General features: G+C 42.6%; 1 protein-coding gene across 2 annotated transcripts in view; it reads left to right on the forward strand.

Moving 5' to 3' along the window:
- The window catches only part of cdh4 (cadherin 4, type 1, R-cadherin (retinal)), a gene marked incomplete at its 3' end in the record, with an annotated part of 159,755 nt that overhangs the window by 67,727 nt on the left and 75,268 nt on the right, over nt 1-16,760 (forward strand). For both annotated transcript variants that reach the window (XM_080728850.1, XM_080728851.1), the window contains exons 4-5: nt 284-439; nt 14,605-14,749. In XM_080728850.1, the coding sequence (XP_080584976.1) occupies nt 284-439; nt 14,605-14,749 (301 nt within the window). The remainder of the gene's footprint in view (nt 1-283; nt 440-14,604; nt 14,750-16,760) is intronic.

Consider the following 16,760-nt stretch of genomic DNA (forward strand, 5'->3'; position numbering starts at 1 on the left):
CACTATGTAATTAGTCTTTTTCCCCTCTACACCAAACCTTTTTGCCAAAAATAGCCGATCTACATGCTCACAAAGCCTCGCAGCTTGTAGATCGTCTATTTTTGGCTAAAGTTTCAGAATAAGGACACTAGGGTTCAAGTGGTTAAAAAAAGAAGAAAAGGGTTTCTATCTACAGAGATTTGGAGGACCCCCTGTAGTAACTCTGAGGATCCTCTAGGGGTCCCGGACCCCTGCTATAGTGTTCAAATAAGTGGCTGAAAATGGTTCCGGTTTTCACCTGCAGATCCGTTCGGATCAAGACCAGGACATCGGCATCCGCTACAGCATCACAGGAGCCGGAGCCGACCAGCCCCCGAGTGACGTCTACAACATCGACCCTGTGCACGGCAAGATGTATGTCACCAGACCCCTGGACAGAGAGGAGAGGGCCTCTTACCATGTAAGGACACGCACACACACCTGTCCGTCTTTTCTGTCTGCCTCGATGTCTTATCCACTGCTCTGCTTGATCTGTCTGTCTGTCTGTCTGTCTGTCTGTCTGTCTGTCTGTCTGTCTGTCTGTCTGTCTGTCTGTCTGTCTTTGGTTCATTAGCAGTGGTGGAAAAAAGTACTCACATTTTATACTTAAATAAAAGTATCATTACTGCAATGTAGAATTACTCTGTTAGGGTGCCCTCACACCAAAATACCTAGAGTGGAATCCGCCAATGCATTTCATTGAGAATGGAGCGTTTTTTGCAGAAATCCTCTACTGGCAAAAAAACTAAAACGCTCCATTCTCAATGAAATGCATTGGCGGATTCCACTCCGTATTTTGGTGTGAGGGCACCCTTACAAGTAAAAGTCCGGAATTCAAAATGTGCTTGAGTAAAAGTACAAAAGTGTTGGTATCCAAATGTACTTAAAGTACCAAAAGTAAAAGTACAACATGTTTGAAAATAGCAGATCTACAAGCTCACAAGGTGCGACGCGTTGTGAGCTTGTTGATCGGCTATTTTCAAATAGCCTTTGTGTAAAATAAAGCTAAAGTGGTTTATGCATGTTTTATAAGATTATGATTTATATCTGCAAAGTAACTAGTAACTAAAGTTTTCAAATAAATGTAGTGGAGTAAAAGTACAATATTTGGATTCGAGATGTAGTGGAGTAGAAGTAAAAGTATTGGAAATTGGAAATACTCAAGTAAAGTACCAATAACTCAAAAGTGTACTTAAGTACAGTAATTAAAGGTGTATTCAGTGATAATGAAAGTGGCCGGGGATCATCTTGTCCCTTTACTGGCCTTACAGCGTGGAAATGTTTAGTTTTTTATAGATTTTTTACACCATTATAATGTTCTCGTTTTGATCATTAGACCCAATCACTGAATATCGGTAGGCCTACGTCTCCAGCTTCAGGATATGTATGATACTGATTTACTACAAGACTGTGGCATTTTATGAGTTCAGTAGTTTCCAATCTAGGCATTTAGCAGACGTTCTTAATTCAGAGCGACTGTGGTTCTCAAAACCTTTATTTTGACCATCATAACTAAACATCATAACATAACTACGGCCATCTACCCTGATTGGTCGAGGACTGGCTGGCCACCTCTGAAAACCTAATCTAGCTATGCTCGTAACACAGGCCATGGTGGAAGTCCTTATATGGTCAGCTCAGCACACATTCTAGTGAGGAGAACGAATGGTAAATGTACCAATTATATTTTTATTTGAATGAAATACAATCACTGAATATACCTTTAAGTAAATGTACTTACCGTAGTTACTTTACACCTCTGTTCATTAGTCATTATTTCGTATTCCGTCACTCCTCTCCCTGTGTGCATATAATTATCCCTTCAATTATACCAGGAAAATCTCTCTCTCTCTCTCTCTCTCTCTCTCTCTCTCTCTCTCTCTCTCTCTCTCTCTCCCTCTCCCTCTCCCTCTCCCTCTCTCTCTCTCTCTCTCTCTCTGTCTGTCTGGCGTGTCGGGCGACATGTCCTTCTTAGCTCTGATACCACCTGACCAAACAAACAAAACCATAAGTCAGGCTGGGTTTGGTGGTGAGCAGTCTATTGTGTTCCTCCTGCACACACACAACATACCGCATTGAAGCGGTCGATCCCTCTCTCCAGGCTCTCCTGAAAAACGCCGACGATGAAAGAGAGATTGCCTTGACAAAACCCACATTTCCACAGCCACTCCACCTGTCAATTAGACCAAGATTTACCTGCAATGGGGGAGTGATGAAAAGAGGCAGAAAAGAAGACAGTAAGAGACAGGGAGACATAGAGAGACAGGGTGGTCTGTGTTTAGACGGAGCTTGAGAAAAATAGTTTTTCATTAGAGCTAATGAGCAGGTGTTGGTTTGTGTGTAGAGTCACCCAGCAAGTTCCTGAGTGTTAATTTAACACATTGACTGTGAAAGTGGATCTGTAAGGGTCCATTTTTACCAGTTGACAATGAGCTGGCACCATGCAGAGTAGCCAATTATATTTTCACCCCTTTTTTCTCCCAATTTTGTCGTGCCAATTAATCCTCCCCGCACGTTTCTGTGTTGCCGCCGCTGTTGGACCCTACCGGCTCACCTGTCAGTGGAATCAGCATGCAAACTGCAATTTGTCGCTGTTTACGGGCGACTCTGCGCTTCTGGTCCCGGACAGGGACAAACTGCAGGTCGAAAGATTCTTCAGCGCTATGAGCTCAGCAATGTCTGCACGTGGCTTTCCGATAACAAACTGTCATCACACAGGATCCATCCTTTGTGGGTTCGATACCAACATCAGTAGGTCCCTGGGCTTCATGACTGGTGACAATAGTTGCGTTTCCATAAAGCCGTTTTTTTGAGTCTTAAGGATTTTGCACATAAATATTTTAATGGAAACACTTCACAATTTGAATAAACTTTCATTGTTCGCAAAAACATTTATGCGCTTGGAGGAGGTGGATTTTGAGGCTTTATCGAAAAATCTAAATGCGCATTAGTGCAATGGAAAACGGGTCAGCCAATAAAAGCTAATAAATGATGACGTTCTGGTCCATTAGTCCTGCAAGTTAACACTTTCCCCTGCCACTTAACGTCCATTGTATTAGCGTTAGCCCACAAAACAAACCGTCTATGAACTCTGTGTGTAAATTCCTCCCGTTTTCACAACGTGCCAGCGGTAGCACTTTACAGACTGTTGTTGTGCAAAGACAACCTCCGACGGAACATAAAACGAAGATTTGTTCAATGCAAACTTATAACACAAACTGTCTCAGTATCACGTTCAGTCTCAGTCTCTGTTCATGTGTTGTGTTTGTGTCGCTCTACTACTTCTAGTGACATCATCACATTGCGCGTTCTTCTGCAGTTATATAATGTCATAGGACTGAAAAGGTACACCACCTACTGCTTTTTTAGATGAACTAACTACATTAACTGTTCTGCTGCTGTTGACGACGCTCACCGTCATTGAAAGGGTTAATACCATGGCGCCGTTGACGGTGAGGACTGTCAATCTTACTGTATATACAGTAAAGATATTATTACTTACTGTACGTCGCTCCGGTCCCGCCCGCATCGGTAATGTCCGCGATTTGTTTACAACGCACGTCGGGCGTGCACGCGAAGTGAAGCTCCTCCATAGTAAATCCATTGAGAGGCCCATAAAGACACTTCAATAACTCATAAAAGACATTTGTATACAAAGAGGGGTCTCCACTCTGCACACTCTAGACTCGGGATGGGCGCAGCCATGTTTCCCTTCTGGACCCACACTGTCATGTGACTAGATGACGTAATCGTTGCCGTCAAGTGATAATCCAAAAAAACAAAAACAACCCCCTTCCAGCCCTTCAAAATAATAGCGGCGGCCTATGGAGGAAACGGCGTGGCACCGAGGCACCAAGCAAACCTTCAGATTAAGAGGCAGTAGTTGTGTTAATTCGAATGACACCCACAGATGGAAACAGGCTAAATTCGAATTTCCGATAATTCGCTTCCTATTTTCGAATAAGCTTTATGGAAACGCAACTAATGTAATCACAAGATGGGAAGATGGGGTTACTTATTTGGGTTGTTAAAACAAACTTTCCGTTAAAGATTTCATCAATAGGGATCACGAAAGTCAATCAAAGAACAATCTGTTTTGTTCTTTGTTCTTTAATTGTGTTTGTAAAGTGCTCATCCAAGCTGGATACACCACGTGGATTCAAACTCTATAGACTCTGTTGTAGTGGACGTAGTTACTTTACCTCTGTGACAGTATATTGCTGTTTCTCTCACTCCATCCATCACTATCTCCTGCCGCAGCTCTCCATTAGCAAGGACTAATATTTGAGTTGCGCCTTCTCCTGATCTTTGAACAACGTGGTAGTTAGCGTGATATTAGTCTTGCGTAGTCAGATCAACGGAAATCTCCGTCTACCGAAACGTCGGGGGAAATGTAAATTCAGCGAATGGGTTTGGACGGCAGAGAAAACCAGCAGTAACGAACCTAAGCCATCCGCTTCGAAAACCAATCCTGATACCATCCCAAATGAAAGAATGCCTAGGGCTGTCACGATTAGGACATTTTACATGGCGATTAATTGTCACTCAAATAATTGCGATTAACGATTTAATTGTGTTTCTGTCATTGACAATTACATTCCTGTTTGGCTTGTAGGCTTTGAAGTTGCGCATGGCAGATATGACACATAACCTAAATATACAAAGAAATTACTTACTTATTTGACAACTTTATACTTGAAAAAGAACCTTGATAGTGGAAATAGCCGATCTACAAACTCAGTTAGCTCACAACGCGTCACATGGCGACGCGTTGTGAGCTTGTAGATTCCACTATTTTTGAAAATGTTTGAAAATATGTATATTTTTCAACATGTAAACCAATATGACGATTATGACAAAATAATAGTGACCAGTAAGACTCCCTAATCGGGAGATAAGCGACCGTAGGTCACTTATCTCCACAAATAGAGCAAAAATGTGTTTTTCCAAAATCTTCCTGATCCATGTTGATGACATGAGTGTAGACATACTGTGTAGTGATTTTCGTGATTTTAGGGCAAAATCTGAATCGGCCTCATGGTGGCGCTAGAGGGCCATGTGAGAAATGAGGGGTGGGGTCTCCGCGCCGCCAAGGCGGACGAATAGGTACCGGCCCCGGCTCTCCCGGTCGCTCCTAGCCCGAGTTACGGCATTTTATGTGAGCTGCAGTGGCAGGGGGTCCTCCACTGGGGGCGCCACCACTTTTGCATCCGTTCTGGAGCACCAGGAGTGGGTGGTCCCCGGGAATGCCCCGTGAGCAGCCCCGTTGGGGTGGTCATTTGGTAATTTTTGCACATGTGCTCATTTTTTACACTTGGGGGTCCCCGAGGGAGCTGGGGGTCCCTGGAGCTCTGGGGGTCCTTGGAGGTTGTAGTTTGGCAGGTAAGGAGTGTGTGTGCAAAATCTGGCATGGATCGGGGCAACGGTTGCGGAGATATGAGCAGGGCAAAAGTGTGACGTGTGACGTGTGTGACGGACGGACGGACGGACGGACGGACAGACGGACACCTCGAGCAGCTTTCTGTAGTAAGTGCGACCTACGGTCGCAATTATGTCAAATAATGGCGATTAGACGATTATGTAATAATTGCCACAGCCCTAAGAATGCCCCTCACTTTCTTCTGTGAAGCTGGTATTTCTTTTTGCCCTTTCATTGTATTCAGATGTTACCAGACGTATCAGTAGGAGGAGATCCCTGATCGCCTGGGTGCACGAGATTAGCGTGATAACCTCTCGGTGCTGCAGACATGGCTGTATCGAAACCTATATTGGATAAGAAGGAAAGTGCACTATTCCTTTGACTGACCTACTCATCTCTATTACACATGCAATAGGCCTACACATGCTGCTTTTGGCAACTTGCTGCATTTGTCTGACTCATACATCTATGAGTCAGACAGTATGAGTCTTTCGGTGCCTTGCCGATCATTGGCACTCTTTGTCAAAAGGCAGCTCAGACTGGTTTGAATGTGCATAGACATTACAATTCTCGTACTATGGAGGTTGGTGGCATGTTGTCACATCCCATAAGCCGGAGGGACAAGATTGTTATAATTGGCTAATCAGTAATGGGCCCCTTAGCAGAGGGACAGGAGAATTCTAATTTGCTAGTTAGTACCGGGCCACTTATCCCATAGTCTGGATAGGGATAGTAATCAACACGCGCACACACACACACACACATATACTGTATATCTTTGTTACATAGATGACTGATTTGAAATACAGTATATTAGAGGTCCTTTCCCCGCTGACCAGCATGCAGGAAAGATATAGGCCTACAGCTGAATAATGTGAAGACATACAGACAGACACACATAAAGACATAAAGAGACATAAAGACGCACACTGCAGATTAGGTTGAGGGCAACTGAAACTGATTCCATATCCTATATACAGTAGGCACTATATATGGACCTACTGTGTCTTGCTTGTGTTGCACTGTATATGATGTATCATGGAGATCTCAACCTGGCTCAGGGGACATTTAGTCTGTTTCATAGTATAAGATGTTCTGCTTCAACTTTGCTTGTTAGTTGTATATTTAAGTGAAAGAGTGGTGTTTTTGACTGACTAATACCAGGGGAAATTAACTGTAAGGTGAGGAGGAAGGGTAGTTATACTGGCACAGCTGCACGCATTGGCGATCAAACCCACTGCAGGTGCAGCGTTTTTTAGTTGTTGTTTTTTTCCCAAGTAAAGTTACGCTTGTACTACTGTAAGTGCTGATATGATAGTACCTTTATGATGACCTAATTGTGGAGATATCACGTATGCTACTGACCCGTGCACTACTAGACTTTGTGTTTACCTGGCAAGTCATTAGCTTTATTCATTGCCACGTGGCGGAGAGCGGCACAAACATTCAGTATGTACAAGTAACTGCATCCAATTAGCTTCGTTCAGTTCATGTAAAACATTGAGAGAGCGTTGTCTTTAATTACCCTACTGTGTTGTTGACTGTTTTCCAGCTGGACCGCAGCTGTCTGGGTCACCGCAAACGACTTGAACTACTTTTGAACCTCCTTTATCCATCTCCCTTCATCAGTGCAGAATCAACAATATACATCCTCAGATATCAGTAGGACAGGGGTCTTCTAGGGGGTCCTCACAGTTACTACAGGGGGTCCTCCAAATCTTTGTGTGATAGAAACTGTTTTTCTCCTTTTTTATATGAACTACTTGAGTGAGAGAACTTTAGCCAAAAATAGCAGATCTACAAGGTTGTAGATCGGCTATTTTCGGCAAAAAGCTTTGGTGTAGAGGGGAAAAAGAGCAGACCAAGTACAGAGTGAAAGGTCACGTTTATTAAGTATTGACATTTCAAGTGGTTAAATATCTGAAAACACAAATTGACATGAACCCAAAATACACTGATGATTGTGCTGTCAAACAATGAAACTATATGGAATCTATGAACAGGTTGTGGGGGTCCCTGCTTCATCTCTCTCTCAACTAAGGGTCCTTGCCCTGAAAACATTGAAGACCCCTGCAGTAGCATGTTTAGCCTGCATGGCTGATTGTACATGTTCCCTGTCTGCTCCAAAACAAGTTGTTTACAAAAAAATAAATAATCGAGAATGAAAAACCATCCAAACCAAACACTCCCAACTGCCACTTACTTGAATCCCCCACCACCACCACATTCAAATCCCCACATACAGAAGTGCACTCAAGGGCAGATTCCAATTCACACACGCACGCCACGCACGCACGCATGCACGCACGCACGCACACACACACACACACACACACACACACACACACACACACGCACACTCAAACTTTGCCTACTCACGCACACTTACAGTAGCACACAGACATTCACATAGTGGACACACATGCACACACTCAAGCACGCACGCATGCACAGAGCCAAACAGCGCTCAGCGTGCAGCATTCACAGCTGAGAAAACAGATTGGGCTTGTTTGTTTGTTTGTTTGTTTGTTGGGTTTTTCTCTCGTGTCTGTTTGCCCTGCTCCAGCCTATGGAAAAGCAGCCTCTGGGATCATTAAGTGGCTAAAGCCAGCTGTTTTGATTGGATGCGTGTATCTCCACACGAGTCGGCAGGGGCGTCACAAGGGGTAGGAAAGTGGGACTGAGTTACCGGGGCCCAAGGTGGAGGGGGCCCAAATAACTTTATCTATTGAAAAATAGCAGATATACAAGCTCACAGCGCGGCACCGAGTGCCGCGCTGCGAGCTTGTAGATCTGCTATTTTTGAAAAGTCGTGAAAATGTGCGCAAATCTTTGAATATATGTATTTTTTAAGCGAACATTTGTAACTCAAATTTTGCTTCTCGGGGTCCCTGGAACTAAATATTTTGGGATGGGGGTCCGTGGCCAAATCCTTTTGGGGGTCCTTAACATGAAAAAGTCTGAGCATCACTGACATGGAAACATGGGTTTCTTGCACACATTGTCACAATTTTTCAAAAATAGCAGATCTACAAGCTCGCAGCGCGGCACTCGGTGCCGCGCTGTGAGCTTGTATATCTGCTATTTTTCAATAGTTAACATTCATGGGGGGCCCGCAGTGAATCCTTGTACCCAGGGCCCCGAATTTGGTGTGACGCCCCTGCGAGTCGGTGTGTTCATATCTGCGTCCGTGTTAATATAATGTAAACATGTGTCTGGAGGATTAGTATTTGCGTCGGTGCGTGCTCAAGCAGGTGTGTTGTTCATGTGTTGTCACAGACACAAAAGCCAGGACAACCCACGACACGCACACACAAGGATAGATAGATAGCTAGATAGATAGATACCTTTATTATCCCAAGGGGGAAATTTAGTTGTCCAGTTGTAGCACAGCAGTATACAGTTATTTACAAAGTTACAGAGAAGTAGGAAAAAATAGATAAGAGTAAAAACAAGAGCAGTACAGTACCAAAAAAGAGAAGGTGCATCAATAGAGGGGGCGAATTAAATATAAGTATATATACATAAAGTGTCTTACAAAAAGAGACCAAAGCAGTCAATGCTAGTTAGTGCAACAAGTATCTCACTGTCATTGTTAAACAAGACACATACTCAGAAACTACCAACACAACCTAATAGTGCAATGTCGAAAAACAGTGCGAAAAAAACAACAGAAACAGCTCAGAGCAGAAGAAACTAGGCAGCGTGTCACCGCAAGACGCACATGAGCACTCTCCCTGGAAGGTCCTTAGAGGTCAAAGTCAATACAGCAATAGTTCCAACTTAATAGTGCAAAGTCAAAAAAACAGTGCGAAAAAACAAAACAATAACATCTCAGAGAAGAAGAAACTAGGAAGCATGTCACCGCAAGACGCACATGAGCACTTTCCCTGGAAGGTCCTTAGAGGTCAAAGTCAATACAGCAATAGTTCCGTCAGTCTAAGTTAGGAAGGAAGTCCTTTTCATTCGTCCGTTAAGGCTCTCTGTAACTCTGGGTTTCCAACGCGGAGGCCAGGCCAGACATCTCGGTTTGGCCAGGATTGTCTCTCTGTTTCAAACTTGGTGTGCCGACTAATATCTCTAAAATCTGCTTATGGATATTTCTTTTATATATTTCAGCTCAGAATAACCACACATGCTTATATTGACCATACCGTTTATTGCAATGCTATTCTACCATTTATGCAATGATATTGCATTTAGTTTGGCGGTGTAGCTCTGCTATGATGAAACAGATTATCTGCTCGAACATGAGACATAATCTGATATCATAAACCCCCCAGAGCAAGGCATGATATTACATGCACATAACATTGAACCTCCAGTTGCATGATTTAAGATTTCATGTATCATAATCCATAGAACACAGAACAATCCTTAAACAATACTTAGCATGATAACTACATTTTACAGGGAGGTAGGTAGATTTTTTAACCCTTACAGCTGCACAACCAGTAGTAACAGCTAAACACCAAGAATCAACATAGAACAGGGAGCTGCTTAAAAAGACTGCTTGAGATGCATTGTGGCCTGGGTAAGAGAGCGTATGAGACTAAAGGCCCATTCCCACTGGGCCAGATGACAGATAAAACAATCTCTTTCTCCAGATATTTTTCCACTCAAGTGGATGGTAGATACAGATAAAAAAATATCTGTCACAGATATTTATTTTATCTGAGACAGATATTTTTTTGTATCTGTATCTACCATCCACTAGAATGGAAAAATATCTGGAGAAAGAGATTTTTTTATCTGTTATCTGGCCCAGTGGGAATGGGCCTTTAGCTTGTAGCTATTGAGAATGAACATGGGGTGACAGACTGCTCTGTCGGAGTGTGAATGAATTAACTTGTTAACAAATGAAGAAGGGGGCAACAACACATGATATACGACTGCATTGTCTGAAGGATGCCAAACAAAAACACATTTTACTCTTTTACTCTTATGTACCAAAAGACGTAACAATAAAGTACAACCTTGAACCTTGACATTATGCCTTCCACATATAAAAGAACTTCCGCAAGCTCAATTTGATGCAAACACCAGATGAAAAAAAGGAAATTGTCAAAAAGAAAACGGCAGATCTATAATCTCACAACGCTTCACATTGTGACGCTAAGGGTCCCGTTTTATTTATTTGTATTTTTAAATATAGTCGCCATAACTTCCATTCTGTCCTCCAACATGCCTTAGAATATCTTGACACATTCCTCTCAATAGCCTGGCAGATAGATCTGTTAGGCAGTGTTGTGGAGCACAAAAGATCTGTCTCTCCCGGCACAACAGCATGCCGCAACAACAGCATCATGCTGCAACAGCATGATGCTACACACTCTATACTCTGTATACTGCCTGTCCTTACACACCAAGGCCAGTTGTGATTCAACTATATTTCGGGAGACTATAAATTGACATAGTGTTGAAGGTGAATGTATTGTGAGTGGTGTTCCACAGCGCAGTTGAGTCTACGAAGCTATTATGAAGCTTTGTGTTGTTGTGTGATATCACTAACCAGGAACGTGCACACACACATAGACATAAAAGGGGGCTTGAGCCCCATGCCCTTTTATCCGTCTGTAAAAAGTGCCCTCTCCGGGACCATGAATGCAGTTTTTTTTTTTTTACTAAGGTGAAAGAAACGCTAATGTCCTCTTTCCATGTCATACCTGAAGGCAGCATTCAAGAGAATTGCCTTGTCCAAACTTTCCTGAACTTGAATGCCCTCTCTGTGTAGAAATCCATACCGTACGTCACATTATTGACTGCCAGTATTGACTTGATAACTAGAAAATATTGTTCCTTCGAAACAATTGTGGGCTCGCTTCAAGCCAGAAAACAATGGCTATAAAAGTACAAAATGTCAAGATCGCAGGCAGTGCTCTCTTTGACGTTACTGACGTCAAAGATTGGTCCATTTTGTTCCAAAAATGTGTTGTGCAAAAGTTGACCCACTGGTGGCGCTATAACAGGCCAATGTGAGAAGGGTGGTATCTGTTCCTTGGCCTATTGGGAATGTGCTTGCAAGATTTCACGCACATTGCAGGCTGTGTTCATGATTTGAGGTGTTTTTGGCCTTGGCCACTTTATCGCTGCTTGCAGCTATATTTATAATTATTATTGTATATTTTTTGTGTGTGCACTTCATAGGCATATTAGATAAAGGTCCTTAGATTGTGTGTAGAATGTTTCATGCAAATTGCGGAAAAAAAATCCTAACGGGTTTAAGCGTTTCACAAACTGCTCAAAATGATATAGTGCCCCCCTTTGGCCAATTGGAGTAAGATTGGTTTTAGTTATATTTGGACTAACACTCTACATCTTTGCCAAATGCCATGAACATGTTACTTTGCATGTATGATTTAGAGGCAGAAGAATAATTTGCATAAAACTGCAATATTCATTGAATTATAAAAAAAAAAGCATGTTTCAATTTTGAAGAAATCCGATCTGACAGATCTTTAGATATTGGTCCAAAGTTCAAGTAAAAAAAGTTTTGTGCACGTGACGCGAAGATTCCAGAATAAAAGCGGGTTTGCGCGTTTTACAAACTGCTTAAAATGGCGGAAAATTGAAGGGCGGAGCTTACTTAACAACGACACAGATGTCTTCCGCTTGAGTCAAAGCACGCGTGTAACAAGTTGCATGTCTTCAAACTAAACGAGTCATGACTTATGCCCGTTTGAAGTTTGAATTTTCAAACGCTTCGTTTAGCGCCCCCCTTTGGCCGATTGGAATAAAATTGGTTTCAGTGATACTTTGACTAACCTTCTACATCTTTGCCAAATGCCATGAACGTGTAACTTTGCATGTATGATTTAGAGGCCGAAGAATAATTTGCATAAAACCGCAATATTGATTGAATTATTAAAAAATTATATTTCACTTTAAAAAAAATCTGGTTGATCAATCTCACCGTATTGGTCCAAAGTTCATGTGAAAAAAGTTTCGTGCGCGTAACGAAAGAAACCCAGGAGGAGATAGATTTTTACTGTTTTTCATATTATTCCAAATTGTGGGAGACCTAAAGGTCAGAGGTCAAAAGTTAGAGGGTAAAAGTTGTTCGGCATGAGGAGACGCATAAGTGTATACAGGTTTCATGGCTGTATGTATAACACAGCATGAGCTATACCTGTTCAAAGTTTGCACTTTCGAAGGCTTCCTACAGCGCCACCATTTGGCCGATTGCTGTAAAAAGTAATAGCACACTGCGCCACAGTAAGCTGAACACATTGATGTTTTTATTTTCATTTTCTCACTAAGTATGTAGGAGTAGAAAGGAACCGAAGTTCCCGTCTACTATATGACTGATAGATAAATAAATAATGACAATATCTAAAGTGTGCTCGCCTTATAGGCGAGCCCACAATGATTAGTTCAGTGTGGTACCAAGCACTGAAAATAGCTGACGCGTTGTGAGCTTGGAGGTCGGCTATTTTCAATATTTTCACCAAAAGGCCCCTTTACAAATGTCAGCCCCTGCATCTCTAACATTCTCTGCACGTCACTAACCACTAAAACCCCCATTCCCGATTTGTATCCTTACGGATTTCATAGTTAACTGCGACCTACGGTCACAATAATAATTTTACGTATTTCACCAATGATGGCATGCCTAAAGGGGTTATTGGTAATTGGTGAGAGAGCACGGGGCACGCTGCCCTGTGCTCTGTAACTGTGTAACCATGTAGTACTGAAGATTGAGACATCCTGTTGTACAGTGGATGGTGATTGCTTTTGTCACATCACTCAACTCCCCCTCCTTCTTCTTTGTGTTCTCACGTCTCATTCACTTCCACAAGGCTCACTCTCTCCAATCTCCCCCTGACTCCTCTTCACCAGGGCACTTTCTTTCCCCTGTCATCTCGCTCTTTCATCTCACCAGGGCCAGCTGCAGGATGAAATGACTAAGGGGGCTTTTGAAAATTGTGAGGGGGCACATATTTTTTATATAGGCTAGTAATAATGAACATTCTTTTTATTATCTATAATAATGTACCTACAACAGATGCCAGTTTTATAATAATAATAATATTCAGCAAATATTTGTGTTGATTTTGATATTTTCTTGACTTTACATATATAAACTGAGGGGGCACAACTTGCAACTGAGGGTGCAATGCCCCCCCAGGCCCCCCCGTAGCGCCGGGCATGCATCTCACACTGTGAATTTTCAAGGAAAGGCACGTCGGTGGGAGAGGCCACGACAAAATGGCCAGACAAGCAGCCACTGACTGACATCCCCCTCCCCAGAACAAATAGTTGCCACTAACTACGTGGAGCTACAGTAGTGCACCTCTCTGATGATTCCTATTAGGCCTACAAATTAGATGTTGTTTTCTAAAACGACTAGTTCCATTCCTTGATTCTGATTGGCTGGTTTTTAATTGCTGTGGTATATGAGACTATATTACACACCTTGAATCAGTTTATATCAAACCCAGGGGCGTAATTTCTTTTCACAGTGTTCCACAGTGCACCAATTAATATCTGAGAACTACTTTCTTGTAGTAGCTGGGAACTACTTTCTTGCAGACCTTGTAGTGAATTATTAGTGAAATAGAACAGTTTTAATTGGTACATGTGTTATTAGTGAAATAGAACAGCTTTAATTGGTACATGTCTATGATTCTTCATGTTGCCATATTGTAACCGTTTTAGAAAATCAATAAGCCACGCAAGGTATGTGGTTACCTGTATTTTATAATGTTTGGAGACACTCTGCTTTGCCTCGTGTCTCACCACACCTCTCAGTCGTTATAAAATACCAGGTAACCACATACCTCTTGTGGCTTATTGCTTCAATACATTTCACTATACTTTACTGCTCCTGCCGTTGGCGAGGGCCCATGCCAAGATGCCAACAGGATACTCAATCCCTACTGGCAAGGAGAATCTGAATAATTGCCAATTGAGTGGAGTTGCCAATTAGCAAAACGTCAGCACTGACTGGTAATTGAGCTATCTGTGTTGTGTTGTGTTGTGTTGTGTTGTGTTGTGTTGTGTTGTGTTGTGTTGTGTTGTGTTGTGTATTGTGTTCTCATTCTAACCCTGGCGAGGTTCATGTCAATCAAAGTTGAACACCGCTGTTAATTTCCACTGAGAGAACTGGATGCTAATGATCTTTTCTTTGTGTGTGCGTGTGTGTGCGTGCGTGTGTGTGCATACAGTTGCGAGCCCATGCAGTGGACATGAATGGCAACCAGGTGGAGAATCCAATAGATCTGTACATCTACGTTATCGACATGAACGACAACAGGCCTGAGTTCCAGAACCAGGTCTACAACGGCTCTGTGGCTGAAGGATCCAAACCAGGTGAGAGCTGTCTTTTAGGACAAGCTTTGTCTATCTGTGGTATAGCTTCTTCTATGAAGTGGTTTTCATGGCCAGGAGATACTGTATTGCAGGGTTCCCCAATAGGCGCCCGTGGCGGGCTACTGTCTGGCCCCCACCAACCCCAGTAATAATGGTGGTATAAGAGCAGCAACAACACTTGTATATCGTCGTTATCGGGTGGAAACCTTGTATGTCCAAAACCTTTTGTTTTGTATTTATCATCTAAAAAATGTACTAAACTAGTGAAAACAGCCGATCTACAAGCACACAACGCCTCGCATCGCGAGGCGTTCTGTGCTTGTAGATCGGCTGTTTTCATTACCAAAAAACGTACACATTTGAAACTTGGAGATACGAGGTTTCTGCCCGAGAGTGACGATATCTGAACTGTCGCTGGAGTTGTGGAAACGCCACCTTCGCCCCCTGCAATGTTGTGGTCCTCGGCTTGGTACCCTAGACATAATTCGGACCTTGGGGAAAACTATTTGGGGAACCCTGCTGTATTGTTTGTGGCTACGAACCACATCCAGGACGTGAGTTAAGCTTATATTAGGCTAAGCTTAATTACTGTTAACACATATATTCACTTATATTCAGAGTTTCAGCACTTTTTTCGTTTTCTCTAGAGCCCTAGTGTCAGAAAATGATCTTGGATGACTTGGTGTAGACCAGGCGTTCTCAAACTTGTTGATCTCACGACCGCATATTATTAGCGACCCTTTTTGGCGACCCCATCACCCTCGCTTGTTAAAGTTTGTTTGTGATCCGTAATTTAACTCTGCGAGCCGCAAGGGTACAGATGGATGGAACCAAATGGTCCCATGGACTCCATGTATTGTATGTACCTCGCTCTCGGAGAAACAAAAACACCCACAATGGCTCTTTTAAGCCAAATTGAACATAATTCCTCTGCAGTGTGTGTCTTATGTTTTTGCTTCTCTTTCGGTGATGGAGGCGGAGTGTGTTGTCAAGTTGCCTTCCTCTCTTCATGTTGGTCGCTTTAATGGTTATTATATATTTTTTTGGGGGGGTTGCCAATACGCAACCCCAGCGGCCCCTTCCCGTGACCCCACTTTGGGTCGTGAGTGACCCATAGTTGGAGAGCTGGTGTAGACTAAAGCTTAATGTATGCTATCACATAATGCTGTGGTTCTCAAACTGTGCTGGGGGTCCCCACATGATTTTGGAGGGGGTCCCCAGATGAAAGTAAAGTGACAATTAAAGGACTTATTTGAAGAAATTTTTAATACCTATATTACAAGAAGAATTCAATTAAATTAAAAAGACCATTTACTGCATCAAAAGTCATCAACAAACTCTAGTATAAAAACTTGTGAAACACTGGCCAACGCCTCGCAGCGTGGTGTGAGCTAGAACGCCGAAAGCTTGTTGATGGGCTATTTTTACAATATTTGTCCATGGAACTGAGTCAAACTAAATGTTATGTCTACAATTCCAAGTGCTTGTCAGAGTCAAGTACCTAGTTCAAATATGATTATATTGGGCGGTACCCAGTTCAAGTATGAATATTTTGGGGACATATCCTAAAAAGGATAAGAACCACTGACATATACAATGGCATCGCACGCTAAAAAGAACTGTGGATCTCAGACTTCATGTGATATCAGTTGTTTATGGCATATGAGGTAACTAGAGGTTCTGCATGTTACGACATCATAGATGTCTGACACCATAGACGCCCAAGATATGGGCTTAATACTGATGATGACATCATGGATCTCCATATATGGGCATAAAAAGGACAATGATGGGAAATGTAAGTTGATGGGGAGACTATGTTGGATTATAATTGCCAGACCCATGAAATGGGTAGGCCTACATAAGCAAATGTCGGTCTGTCCCTTTTCTATATAAAGGGTATATATGATGATGACATGATGATGACATGCCTACAAAAGGCATGATGTCATAAATGATGATGACAGACAGGGGGTCTGGCACAACCAGGTTGACCTGGTCTAGTTTTTCT

This window comes from Nannobrachium achirus (assembly GCF_963921795.1).
Source record: "Nannobrachium achirus genome assembly, chromosome: 6".
NCBI classification, from domain to species: Eukaryota; Metazoa; Chordata; class Actinopteri; order Myctophiformes; family Myctophidae; genus Nannobrachium; species Nannobrachium achirus.